The sequence below is a fragment of the Daphnia magna genome, unplaced genomic scaffold (assembly GCF_020631705.1).
Source record: "Daphnia magna isolate NIES unplaced genomic scaffold, ASM2063170v1.1 Dm_contigs213, whole genome shotgun sequence".
Classification (NCBI taxonomy): Eukaryota; Metazoa; Arthropoda; class Branchiopoda; order Diplostraca; family Daphniidae; genus Daphnia; species Daphnia magna.
Genome location: NW_025533181.1, coordinates 79,804 through 95,155, shown reverse-complemented (window position 1 = coordinate 95,155; position 15,352 = coordinate 79,804). Strand labels below are relative to the sequence as shown.

Sequence of the window (15,352 nt, the reverse complement as noted above, 5' to 3'; positions counted from 1 at the left end):
AAATATATTTCAAAACCAGTAGAAACAAACAAGAAAATACGCGAATCGAGACAAGAATAAGCTCGACAGAAACGCGCAATATCAGGATATTTCCTAAAAGATTAAGCAAATAAAACAGAAAAGTGACGTAAAACAAAAAAAAATACTCGTTAAAATAAGACCATTCCTCAGCTGAGAAAATAATTGAGGATGGCACTGTTAAGGCATTATAGCTTAGTACCTTATACTAGGCGGAATTTGTATATGACTATGACAAATACGAACTGTTACCTTATAAGTTACTCTAATAATAAAGAGATGTTTAGAGACACGGACACGTATTATTACTTGCTTGAGTTGCGTGTAATAGCAGATGAGAATAGAATAGAGGACTGAGACACATTGACACGGTCTTATATAACATAAGGAAAATAAGGATAAACAGAATCCTGTATGAAACAAAAGAATGAATATGTACGTATAGGTTTACGCAAACTTTACTTTAGTTGCTGAGGAGAAGCGCACTTTGACACCTGGTCACAACTAATAGTGATGGTTGAGCTTTATCATAAGTACAAAACGACTTTGGCAATCACACACACAAAAAGGAGAGAGAGAGGACGAAACACAATGAATTGATGAAATACAACAAATAAATAAATGAAATATTGAGTGGGATCTTCTTGTCTAATATGCGGTCGATAAGGTGCCTGGTCTGATTCAATATTAACTTCTAGCTCTAAGTGCATCGATTGACTGCTAAAAGCATTAAACCGCTACACAGAATTTTGAGTGCCTGGCAAAAAAAAAGATTTTTATTATAATTATTTTATGGGTATTGTTACACCAATGAAGTCTCTCAATTTTTCAAAACGTGGTCTTGGTAGTGATTTAGTGAACATATCCACGAGTTGTTCGTCAGTGCGAATGTAGGAGATATCCAGAACTCCCTTTTCTTGTTGTTCTCGCACATAGAAATATTTTACGTCTATGTGCTTAGTTCTTTGGTGTTTTCCGGGTTATACACCAACTGGATCGCGCATTTGCTGTCAAACCGAATTGGCACCTTGCTTACTACGATGCCTATTTCTTCTAGAAGACGTTTCAGCCATGTCGCTTCTCTGGCACCTTCTGAGACGGCAAAGAATTCCGCATCTGTTGTCGATAGAGCTATTGAGCGCTGACGTCTGCTGGCCCAACTAACCGGTCCTCCATGAAGCATAAAGACAAATCCAGTGGTCGATATACGTGTTGTCACGTCTCCTGCAAAATCAGCGTCTGTGTATCCACTTAATTGTGGTCCTCCATCTTTTCCAAAACATATGCCGTGGTTCGGAGTTTTAACGAGGTAGGCGAAGATTCTCTTGACAGCTTCCCAGTGACTTGCTTCTGGTTTTTGTACAAATTGTGCTACTTGATTGACTGCTAAGCAGATGTCCGGTCGAGTCATGGCCATCAAGTACATCAGGGATCCTACCGCTTCTCTATATGGCCCGTCTAAGGTATTTGAGTTGCTAGCCTGTGATGTTAGTCTCGAGTTGGAATCGCTTGGGATGCTGACTGGATTGCTTTCGCTCATGTTTTATCGTCGAAAGATTTTATTCACGAAGTCTGGCTGGTTAACGTTTATTTTCCAGTTGATTCTGTCCCTTGATATGTCTAATCCAACGAACCTGTTGGCTGGGAGTGAGCGGACACTAAAGTGGCTGCTGAGGTATTCCAAAATGCCATTTATCGTGCCCGGTACATTGCTACAGATAAGACCATCGTCAACATATATAATGACGATGGTGAATTCACCACCAGGCTGGTTACGGTAGTAAACACAAGGATCCTTATGAAGACGGCACGGTGCATTTTACTTTTTGCACACCACCAGCATGGTGATGACTTTACTTCACACTTTTGATTCAGGTCGAGTCCATCGACCAGATTATGAGAGAACATTCTTCGGATGGTTCTTGTGTTGACATGGGCCAGCCTCTGGTGCCATATATCTATAGGTGTTCCTTTGGTAGCGGAGTAGGCTGTGTCGTTGGAATTAAGTTGGGACTTGATGTTTAGATGATATAAGGTCCTACCGGTGCGCTTACCGGTGATTTCTACTTCACCGTTTCGGAAAAAATAGACCTGGCTGTCTATGAACACTGCCTCCATTCCATCTTCAGTGGCATTCCCGATAGAGAAAAGGTTGGTGCCTAGCCTTGGCAAGTATAAAATCTTCTGAATTACCACTACTTTTTCTTCACCATTTACGCTTACTATTACTTCAGCGTCTCCAACTCCATGTACATCAAGTAATTTTTCACCAATACCTGACACCGTCCATGATCCTGGAGAAACCGGCCTGTAGTTTTTCAATAGTGACTTGTGGTATGTCATGTATTGCGTTGCTCCTGAGTCAGCGAACCAATCCAAGATGCTCCTAGCAGCAAAGGATGCTGCTGCCGGGAATGCTGAGTCTTGATTATGCGATGACTTTGTGGTGCTGGATTGTTCTTCATACATTTCTTGATCAGAGGGTGGTGGGTCTTGATCTTTAGATGTGGAGGCTGGAAAGGCTGAGTCTTGATTTTTCATGTTAGGGAAGTTGTCTCCCTTACCTGCCTTTAGGATCGCTCGTGCTCTTGCCAGTTTCCAACAGTCTGCCGTTTTGTGGGTGTCTACCTCACAGAGATCACATTCAAATTCTTGATTTTGAAATTTTGATCGCTCCCCTTGGTCGTGGTGATATGCAGTATTGTAGCGATTAGCTGCTCCTCTCCTGGCATTTTGCAAGTTTCCTCGAAGACCGGGATATCCACCTCTTCCAGCTTGGTGACCGCCTCTTGATCGTCGGATGGACGAATGGTTATAAGCGCGGAAGGCCCTGGACGTCTCGTTCTTTGATTCAGACTCATATGATGCAATCACACTCTCTTCTGCCACTAATCTCCGAGTGAGATTATCGATAGTTCTCTCGTTGACTGGTACGACTGTAGATGCGGAACGCACCATTCTAAAGTTTGGTGGAAGAGAGGCTAGGATTTTGTTAAGAATTTGCCTCTCAGGAACTGGCTCATTCATTTCTCTTAGTTGGTTGGCGATGGACAAAATCCCGTTAATGTAGGATGTAACGTTTTTTTCAGAATCGTACTTGAAATTGTAGAGTTCCTGCCATCTCTGATGAATGGTGTAATCTGCTCTAGCGGAATGCTGAGAGGTCAATTTAACCCACATTTCTCTTGCGGTAACGCATGGACAGAGAAAGATCTTCTGACTTTGATCTGTGGTGGCCAAGATTTAGTTTCTGCATGTGATATCTCTCATTCTCCATGCGTTGATGTCCACTTGATTAGTAACCGCGTTATCAACTCTTATCTAGTAAAATAGACAGTAATGAGAATTTGGATTTTTGAGGATAAACTGAGTGTGAGAACACCCTTTAATTGAGATGCAAAATTCTCGTTAAAGTGTGATGACACTTCAAAGGAAAAAAATAATAATAATAAATCACAAGTATTTATGCTGACCAGCATATTGGGTGCGTAGTAGACATTTGAAACAAAATCTTTACGATGATGTATAACTTTCATTACACTAATCCCCACATGTTAGTGGAGCACCCCTCCAATAGAGTGGTTTGGGGTTATATATATACAGTACGGTATGATGTATGCACAATCAAGAATTTAAAATGCTGATATCACTATCAAATTTGTACAGATTTTAAAGTTTCTTGATTGAACAAATTGCGAAATAATCCACTAATTATGAATCAATGTATAAAAAGTGTGAACACACGTAAGAAAAAAAATCATGAATTTACCTCCAAAGGGATAGCATCTAGTACACCACCGGGAGGTGCTTCAAGCAAGGCCTTAAGGCCGAGTTGTTCCATCATGTTTTGAAATTCATATTTCCATTCCGTGAAGTTCAGGCCATTTAATTTTGGTAAATGGCTCACGTCCTTAAAACTGTTTGTAACTATTGCATTAGACATTACGTGAAACCTGGGCCCATAACCTGTTAAGGCATTATAGCTTAGTACCTTATACTAGGCGGAATTTGTATATGATTATGACAAATACGAACTGTTACCTTATAAGTTACTCTAATAATAAAGAAATGTTTAGAGACACGGACACGTATTATTACTTGCTTGAGTTGCGTATAATAGCAATGGAGAATAGAATAGAGGACTGAGACACATGGTCTTGTATAACATAAAGAAAATAAGGATCAACAAAATCCTGAATGAAACAAAAGACTTTCGAAGCCATTGTGAAGATAACAGAAGATCAGACTAAACTGAGAGAGGTAAAAGCAATTAAACCCTTAAGCCGAGGAGGAAAGCAGTCTACTAGAACAAAAAAAAACACCGAAGGTTCAAGCTATTAAACTTTTTATCACATGTATTGACTGTATTTTGTTATTGTGCGAAATATGAATAAATTTAAATGTTTCTCTGAAAAAGTTATTGTTTCGTTTCACGTTATTCATCGTTTTGTTTTTTTGTGTTAGCATAAAACTATATCGTGTTCCAACTATGCAAATGGACCTGTAAGTGATGCGAAAACTCGTTACTTAGATAAGTTAAAATTGTTAAATAGTGAGTGTCCCCATTCAATTCCCAATTCTATGTAGAAACACGAATTAGATTATTGCCCAATATTTCCCAAAATTTCTCCCCCAGACATATTCATCTATTTGGTCGAAACCAAAAGTTATGAAAACCACTTGGAAGCCCTTCACCAAGGGCCCTTTTTGAAAGGCCTATTTTAGTTACGAATCCAATGGCATAGTCGGAACACGACATAGTTTTACACTAACACAAAAAAAAATATAACGAATAACGTGAAACGAAACACTAACTTTTCAGTGAAACTTTTAAATTATTTCATATTTCCAACAATAACAAAATACAGTAATAGCAGACAGAATCAACTTTCGAATGCTGCGTTGCGCGATAAAATCCAATGCGAAAAAATATGTCAAACAGCCCTATACAATATTCTTTACATGTGGAGGGAATATCTATATATGCATTAATTATTGTTATACATGATTCCTTATTCTTGTAAAGGTGGAGGGAATACCCATACATACACGTTCATAAAATTTGTACTCAACATGGTGAAGGTACTTACCTATTTTTATCAATAATTCTTTATCATATTCATTCCATTAACATACATATGTTTAACTATCCTTTTTAGTAATAAGCAGCAGTCTTCTAAAGGGTGAGGAGTGTAATGGATTGTACCCATTATAATTATGTATGTTTCACATCAGACTTTCTACTCCAGTAGAAAGCCATGTCTAAATACAGTGGCCTACGAATGGCCCTTTAAAGCGCTGCGATTCCATGCTCAGCGCAGGAGTGTACTTTTACCATCAGTACAATACAAGTGCTCTAACCCAATATTCTGTTAAAGTGTTTCATTAGAACACAATAAGCTAAATCTAATATACCATATCTACAAGCAGTATCTATACTTTGAATTAAAACAGGATCAAATATACGTGTTTTCAATGTGAATATACCGCTTTATCAAGATTTGGATGATGGAATGCGCTGCATCTAAAATACCAGGTTTACAAGGCGTATCTATTCTTTTGCATTGAAACAGGATATTATATACGTATTTTTTTCTGAATCTAACATGATTTTCATGTGCGCAAGGCGCAACATATATAATATGTTACATCTAATATACCAGGTTTACAAGCAGTATCTATACTTTTGTATTGAAACAGAATCAAATATTCGTGTTTTAAATGTGAATATACCACTATATTATGATTTTCATCATAAAATGCACTACATGTAAAATACCAGGTTTACAAGGCGTGTCTATTCTTTTTTATTCAAACATGTTCAAATATACGTGTTTTTAATCTGAATTTAATATGTTAATCATGTGCCCAATGCGCTACATCTAATATACCAGGTCTACAAGCAGTATCTATACTTTTGCATTGAAACAGGATAAAATATACGTATTTCCAATGTACATATAAATACCAAATAATCATGATTTCCCTGTGCACAATATTCTGTATCTAATATACCAGGTCTAAAAGCAGTATCTAAACTTTTTCATTAAAAAAGGGTCAAATATACGTGTTTTTATTCTGAATCTAACATGATTTTCATGAGCGCAATGCGCTACATCTGAAATACCAGGTCTACAAGCAGTACCTATAATTTAGATTGAAACACGATCAAATATACATGTTTTCAATGTGAATATACCGCTATATCATGATTTTTATCATGGAATATGCTACATCTTACATACCAGGTCTACAAGCAGTATCTATTCTTTGGCATTGAAACAGGATCAAATGTACGTGTTTTTATTTTGAATCTCATATGAAATTCCTGTGCGCCATGTGCTACATCTAATATACCAGGTCTACAAGCAGTATTTATTCTTTTGTATTGAAAGAGGACCAAATTTCATGTGCACAATAAGCTAAATCTAATATATCAGATCTACAAGCAGTATCAATTCTTTTTCATTTTGTAAGCTACTTAATAAATTAAGTAGAATTTCCTTCTTTGTGTTTTTGTTTAGAGTGAGATTTTGTATTTCAAACAAAACAAAAAATTTGGGATAACAACATTAAAGGACTGAACTGATCTTAGATCCAACTGAACTGAATTCCCTCAACTGAACTCTACGTGTTTAAGAAAAAAGACTTTTATACTTAGTTCTTGAGGTTCAACTACAATGAAAAATATGTGAAACGTTCGTTGAAGGGTAAATACGTTTTTAGGGAAAGTTAAAGTCTAAAGAAAAAATTATAAAGAAAAGTGGGGCGTATAGAAAACGATGGTTGCATAAGAATGAATGCCGGACAATAAAAATATACAAAATTGTTTTGGTTCTTTAAATAGCTATTTGGTTCCAAAAGATTGCGTCTCGCAATCTATCAAGGTCAAAGTTAAAAAAAAACGGAGTAGAAAGTAAGCCTAAAGAATAAAACATTAATCAACTCAAAAGAACAGCGGATTGTCGATGTACTTCTCTCACTGTGTCCCGGTGGAATTTGTTCCGTTAAGACTCTCCTTTTAGAAAAAGGGCTGATGGGGCGAAAAATTCCGTGGCGGGTTGTTGATTAGAGGTGGGTAAGTTTACAATAGTAATGGGCGGAAATTGATTTGGAGAGTTTAATAATGAAGGGTGGCCAACTTCTATATCATTGTTAGAATGTTTGCTGATACGAGTGAGAGGGTTACACTTAGGAAAGAACAACAAGGAATGGGTTTTGCTATAATGGAGCCTATTCCACAAAAACGAAAAATAATGAATCCGATGAATGTCATTCCAAGAAGACTACAAATACTACTTGACCAATTAATAATTTTGGGACGACAGGGAAACGTTCCTTTCTTTATAGAGTGGGGAAAGAAGAGTGCTCATGTGAAAAGGATTTCCAAGGTTGATGCTGTGTTCTTCTTTAGCAGCAGCAAATATCTCGGCGATTGCAGCTGCAGTGCTTATCGGGTGGTGGGTTAGCGTGGGGTGTAAACTTATTGCTAGTAACTTATCAATTTCGTACGGCAAGGTGTTGATCAAACTATGTTCTTGGATTATTACACCGGGGAAAATTGGATGCCAAGAACTGTTTTCGTAGAAGTGTGCTCGGCCGTTAATGTTGGCGAAATTTTTATGTCAGTAACAGGGGTTGTAAGGCGTTAAATCTTATTCTTGAGGGTCTAAATTGTAGACACCGAGTTTGAGCTGAGGACCAAAGCTTGTGATTTCAGTGGTGATTTTTCAATTTTGTGGGAAGCATTGATAGACGCTGATCGATTCACCATTGGCAATCAATTTGCTACATGTGGGGAAATAAGGGTAACTAACAGCAAGCCATCCACTATGTTGTGAAATGACGATAGCAGTTTTGTGAGCCAGCACCCGATTTTCACACTGTAGAGAACGCATTTCTCGAGCCACTCCATTTATTTCATCGATTGTTCGGTCTCAAGCGTACTGTGAATGTGCTGCTCTACTGATTTCAGCTTGGATAATGTTGGAAATTTTCGATGTCTTCTTCCAATGGTTTACTCGGATGAGCATCGTGATCCGTTAATGAGTGTAAATGTAAGACAACTTTTTCCATACCGATTACTTGTTTGTAGGTTTTTTCTGATGAATTACAATATTTCTTGTAAGTTGTTTTGTAAACAAAGTCCAGTTGATGTCCGACGTCGAATCATTTCTATTCCACTATTATTTGTCAAATAACGTTTAGCGATACCTGTTCCCTCAAGTCTTAATTTACACTGTTGCACTTCTCTTAACGATTCTTTCCAAACAATGGTCACTAGGTTGTGAGAAATGGATCCGTTTATTCCTCCTGGCATTTCGTCGATGGATCAACTTATCGTGCAATTTGCGCATTTAGTTTCTAAAGTAACTTCTTGGTACCCTGCAGGTTTGGAATACGTTCAAATGGACCAATTTATGTTTTCTAACTAGTCCATACTTTTGCCATGGTATAACCGGGAATTCCGCATCTTCTCAACCTCGTGTGCATTGGCTTCTTATGGCACCCTTGATTGGCTTGGAGTTTTCCAACCCCAGAAGTCAGTACAGATGTGTTTCTTTTCTAGCCACATGGTAAATGAAAGGCCAACAAAACGCATGATTTTGCAATTTAGGTAAACGATTTTGCATTGTAGTCAATGTAAATACACTGTGATACGATGAGTTTATACTTCTACATGTAAACAGGATCAAATATACTTGTATTCAATGTGAATACACTATGATACCATGAGTTTTTACTTCTATATGTAAACAGGATCAAATATACTTGTATTCAATGTGAATACACTGTAATACCACGAGTTTTTACTTCTATATGTAAACAGGATCAAATATGCTTGTATTGAATGGGAATACACTGTTATATTATGAGTTTATACTTCTACATGTAAACAGGATTCAATATACTTGTATTCAATGTGAATACACTGTTATATTATGAGTTTATACTTCTACATGTAAACAGAATCAAATATACTTGTATTTAATGTGAATACACCGTGATAAAATTGAGTTTTTACTTGTATATGTAAACAGGATCAAATATACTTGTATTGAGTGAGAATACAAAGTTATATTTTGAGTTTATACTTCTATATGTAAACAGGATCAAATATACTTGTATTCAATGTGAATAAACTATTAAATTATGAGTTTATACTTCTACATGTAAACAGAATCAAATATACTTGTATTCAATGTGAATACACTGTTATATTATGATTTTATACTTCTACATGTAAACAGAATCAAATATACTTGTATTCAATGTGAATACACTGTCATACCATGAGTTTTTACTTGTATATGTAAACAGGATCAAATATACTTGTATTCAATGTGAATACACTGCCCTAGCGGAGTTTGTCGGGTCGGATCCCGTGTTGAACCAGTGTGCTTCACCCGTGTGAAGTGTGACACTGGTGAAACACACTGGTGTTACACCTCTTGTTCGCGTGATAGGGCGGGTTTAACACCGGTGTAAGTTATAAAGCTTTACCCGCAAATTGTATAGTTATTTTCCAAAGGAATTGTTCTAGTTAAATATTCCCGTATAAAGCTCAAATTTGTCCCAGTGTACTTCTCTGATTATCCCTACTATATTAACCGGTGTAATACACTAATATGTAACTGGTGCACTTCTCCAGCTGAAATATTTGTTGGTGCATAAACCCGTATCAAACCCTTTACATGTACTGGTGATTTTCTCCAGTTTTAATCTCATGCAATTTGTTGGTAGATCACACTAGTGTTACCCTATTGCATTTTTTTGGTGCATCGCACTGGTTTTGAACCCTTCAAACATACCAGTTTTCACAGTTACAATCTTGGTCCGTCTCTTTCACGAGTGCAAACAAGCTAGACATTTTCAGTAAACAGACAAGTGCTTTTTACTGCCACGTATTTTATTTCTATTGTACTGCTGAATGAAAAAGCATGACATTAGGGCACAAAACAAGTAATTGATTGACTGATGCAGTCCAGAAGGTCTAATAACCATGAAACGTTAAATAAAAATTGTCACAATGTAAAAACCTAACATTGGAATCTTCTTAGTATACCAACGACAAACCAAATTAAAGACTAAAACAGTTAACTAATGCTTGAAGTAACAAATTCACACAAACTCGCCAACAGGAATTCCCAACTGACATGCACGAGGAATAATTAAACATTAGTCGGAAAATATTAAATTAATAAGCTTAGTTTTACCATCGGCGTTATTCACCACTAAATGCGATCACCACGCGATATGTCTTTTTTCCAAGTTCGTCTGCTCTTTTGCAGCTTGGAGAATTCTAAAGGTATGGAAAGTCAAATAACAAAAGACGATTGATAAGCGACAGCAAAAGCATTCTTACTGCTGGTATCCATGGCTACCACAATATGTCGTCGTCTGCATTCCCACTTGTGTTTTACAATATTGTAAAGTGAGCGTTTGAAACGCAGTAAACATTGGATGGAAAACTATATTTATGAAACAAGATGTAGACGCGTTTCATTGCAGTGTCAAACCAATATGTTCCTTACAAACTGTGGTAACAAATTGAAATAAAAAATATGAGTGTGGCAAACCAATATGAAATGCATATAGATGTAATTTTAAAAGCTATATGCTATACAACCACTTTGATGAATATTTCTAAGTCCTTATCGCAGAAAAAGTAAACCAATATGCTGTTTCGTTAACTAGCCTACCCACGGTTTCAAACTGGTGTCACACACACTTAAAAAGGCGCAGAAACCACAAAAAAATGTAAGTGTGTGACACTATTATGAAACCAATATTCCCCGAATAAATCCCCAACACCAACTAGATGAATTTTTATGGTGCTTCAGTCTAATTCTACCTAAAGTTCATATTGGTGTCAGACACCCTCCGAAAAATGCCATCAACTAGAGGGGAAAATATCATTAAGGAGTGTCCTGCACCCGTTAGGAATGCTCTTGAATCTGGTTTACAAAAATTACCTTTACTCTAAGTAAAAATTAGGCAAAATAGTTTCGTAACACGAGGATCCGAAGAGTATCAAATGCAGCTTTCACATCGCAAATTCAGAAATACGTTAAACGAGGCTTTTCATTTGAAATTCCTTGGTTGCGTGAAACACACCCAATTTGAACCATAAATGAAGGGTTTGAAATAAGTGTTTTACACCACACCAGATCCACACCAAAAAATTCCACTAGAGTGTGATACCATGAGTTTTTACTTCTATATGTAAACAGGATCAAATATACTGTTATTCAATGTGGATACACTGTTAAATTATGAGTTTATACTTCTACATGTAAACAGTATCAAATATACTTGTATTCAATGTGAATACACTGTTATATTATGAGTTTATACTTCTACATGTAAACAGAACCAAATATACTTGTATTCAATGTGAATACACTGTTATATTATGAGTTTATACTTCTACATGTAAACAGAATCAAATATACTTGTATTCAATTGGAATACACTGTGATACCATGAGTTTTTACTTCTATATGTAAACAGGATCAAATATACTTGTATTCAATGTGAATTCACTGTTATATTATGAGTTTATACTTCAACATGTAAAGAGAATCAAATATACTTGTATTCAATGTGAATACACTGTTATATTATGAGTTTATACTTCTACATGTAAACAGAATCAAATATACTTGTATTCAATGTGAATACACTGTGATACCATGAGTTTTTACTTCTATATGTAAACAGGATCAAATATATTTGTATTCTATGTGAATACACTTTGATACCATAAGTTTTTACTTCTATATGTAAACAGGATCAAATATACTTGTATTCAATGTGAATACACTGTTATATTATGAGTTTATACTTCTACATTTAAACAAAATCAAATATACTTATATGAAATGTGAATACACTGTGATACCATGAGCTTTTACTTCTATATGTAAACAGGATCAAATATACTTGTATTCAATGTGAGTACACTACAATACCATAAGTTTTTACTTCTATATGCAAACGGGATCAAATATACTAGTATTCAATGTAAAAAACACTGTTAAATTATGAATTTATACTTCTACATGTAAACAGAACCAAATATACTTGTATTTAATGTGAATACACTGTTATATTATGAGTTTATACTTCTACATGTTAACAGAATAAAATATACTTGTATTCAATGTGAATACACTTTGATACCATGAGTTTTTACTACTATATTTAAACAGGATCAATTATACTTGTATTCAATGTGAATACACTGTGATACCATGAGATTTTACTTCAATATGTAAACAAGATCAAATATACTTGTATTCAATGTGGATACACTGTTAAATTATGAGTTTATACTTCTACATGTAAACAGAATCAAATTTACTTGTATTCAATGTGAATACAATGTTATATTATGAGTTTATACTTCTACATGTAAACAGAACCAAATATACTTGTATTCAATGTGAATACACTGTTATATTATGAGTTTATACTTCTACATGTAAACAGAATCAAATATACTTGTATTCAATTTGAATACACTGTCATATTATGAGTTTATACTTCTACATGTAAACAGAATCAAATATTCTTGTATTCAATGTGAATACACTGTGATACCATGAGTTTTTACTTCTATATGTAAACAGGATCAAATATACTTGTATTCAATGTGAATACACTGTGATACCATAAGTTTTTACTTCTATATGTAAACAGGATCAAATATACTTGTATTCAATGTCAATACACTGTTATATTATGAGTTTATACTTCTACATTTAAACAAAATCAAATATACTTGTATTCAATGTGAATACACTGTGATACCATGAGCTTTTACTTCTATATGTAAACAGGATCAAATATATTGTATTCAATGTGAATACACTGCGATACCGTGAGTTTTTACTTCTATATGTAAACAGGATCAAATATACTTGTATTCAATGTGAATACACTGTTATATTATGAGTTTATACTTATCCATGTAAACAGAATCAAATATACTTGTATTCAATGTGAATACACTGTTAGATTTTGAGTTTATACTTCTATATGTAAACAGAATCAAATATACTTGTATTCAATGTGAATACACTGTGATAACATGAGTTTTTACATCTATATGTAAACAGGATCAAATATACTGATATTCAATGTTAATACACTGTTAAATTATGAATTTATACTTCTATATGTAAACAGGATCAAATATACTTGTATTCAATGTGAATACACTGTTATATTATGAGTTTATACTTCTACATTTAAACAAAATCAAATATAATTGTATTCAATGTGAATACACTGCGATACCGTGAGTTTTTACTTCTATATGTAAACAGGATCAAATATACTTGTATTCAATGTGAATACACTGTAAAATTATGAGTTTATACTTCTACATGTAAACAGAATCAAATATACTTGTGTTCAATGTGAATACACTGTTATATTATGAGTTTATACTTCTACATGTAAACAGAACCAAATATACTTGTATTCAATGTGAATACACTGTGATACCATGAGTTTTTACTTCTATATGTAAACAGAACCAAATATACTTGTATTCAATGTGAATACACTGTTATATAATGAGTTTATATTTCTACATGTAAGCAGAATCAAATATACTTGTATTCAATGTGAATACACTGTGATACCATGAGTCTTAACTTCTAAATGTAAAGAGGATCAAATATACTTGTATACAATGTGAATACACAGTTATATTATGAGTTTATACTTCTACATGTAAACAGAATCAATTATACTTCTATTCAATGTGAATACACTGTTATATTATGTGTTTATAATTCTACTTTTAAACAGAATCAAATATACTTGTATACAATGTAAATACACTGTTATATTATGAGTTTATACTTCTACATGTAAACAGCATCAAATATACTTGTATTCAATGGGAATACACTGTGATACCATGAGTTTTTACTTCCATATGTAAACAGGATCAAATATACTTGTATTCAATGTGAATACACTGTTATATTATAAGTTTATACTTCTACATGTAAACAGAATCAAATATACTTGTATTCAATGTGAATACACTGTGATACCATAAGTTTATACTTCTACATGTAAACAGAATCAAATATACTTGTATTCAATGTGAATACACTGTGATACCATGAGTTTTAACTTCTATATGTAAAGAGGATCAAATATACTTGTATACAATGTGAATACACAGTTATATTATGAGTTTATACTTCTACATGTAAACAGAATCAATTATACTTGTATTCAATGTGAATACACTGTTATATTATGAGTTTATACTTCTACATGTAAACAGAATCAAATATACTTGTATTCAATGTGAATACACTGTTATATTATGTGTTTATAATTCTACTTTTAAACAGAATCAAATATACTTGTACACAATGTAAATACACTGTTATATTATGAGTTTATACTTCTACATGTAAACAGCATCAAATATACTTGTATTCAATGGGAATACACTGTGATACCATGAGTTTTTACTTCCATATGTAAACAGGATCAAATATACTTGTATTCAATGTGAATACACTGTGATACCATGAGTTTTTACTTCTATATGTAAACAGGATCAAGTATACTTTTATTCAATGTGAATACACTGTTATATTATGAGTTTATACTTATCCATGTAAACAGAATCAAATATACTTGTATTCAATGTGAATACACTGTTATATTATGAGTTTAAACTTCTACATGTAAACAGAATCAAATATTTTTGTATTCAATGTGAATACACTGTTATATTATGAGTTTATACTTCTACATGAAAAGAGAATCAAATATACTTGTATTCAATGTGAATAAATTGTGATACCATGAGTTTTTACTTCTATATGTAAACAGGATCAAATATTCTTGTATTCAATGTCAATACACTGTTATATTATGAGTTTATACTTCTACATGTAAGCAGAACCAAATATACTTGTATTCAATGTGAATACACTGTGACACCATGAGTTTTTACTTCTATATGTAAACAGGATCAAATATACTTGTATTCAATGTGAATACACTGTTATATTATGAGTTTATACTTCTACATGTAAACAGAATCAAATATACTTGTATTCAATGTAATACACTGTTATATTATGTATTTATACTTCTACTTTTAAACAGAATCAAATATACTTGTAAACAATGTGAATACACTGTTATATTATGAGTTTATACTTCTATATGTAAAGAGAATCAAATATACTTGTATTCAATGTGAATACACTGTGATACCATGAGTTTTAACTTCTATATGTAAACAGGGGTAAATATACTTGTATTCAATGTGAATACACTGTGACAC

The 15,352-nt window shown here is 33.9% G+C and overlaps 2 protein-coding genes across 2 annotated transcripts; both read right to left on the bottom strand.

Moving 5' to 3' along the window:
* Nucleotides 1–967: 967 nt before the first annotated feature.
* Nucleotides 968–1,558, bottom strand: LOC123467652 (secreted RxLR effector protein 161-like). The gene has a single exon (XM_045167510.1). The coding sequence runs from the start codon at nucleotides 1,556–1,558 to the stop codon at nucleotides 968–970; it is 591 nt and encodes a 196-aa protein (XP_045023445.1).
* Nucleotides 1,559–1,710: 152 nt separating this feature from the next.
* LOC123467651 lies at nucleotides 1,711–3,198 on the bottom strand. The gene has a single exon (XM_045167509.1). It carries the CDS (start codon nucleotides 3,196–3,198, stop codon nucleotides 1,711–1,713), a length of 1,488 nt encoding a protein of 495 aa, XP_045023444.1.
* Nucleotides 3,199–15,352: the final 12,154 nt, after the last annotated feature.

Bases quoted from the DNA above. Each gene is read 5' to 3' on its own strand.
- LOC123467651 (XM_045167509.1), bottom strand. From the start codon at position 3,198: ATGTGGGTTAAATTGACCTCTCAGCATTCCGCTAGAGCAGATTACACC.
- LOC123467652 (XM_045167510.1), bottom strand. From the start codon at position 1,558: ATGAGCGAAAGCAATCCAGTCAGCATCCCAAGCGATTCCAACTCGAGA.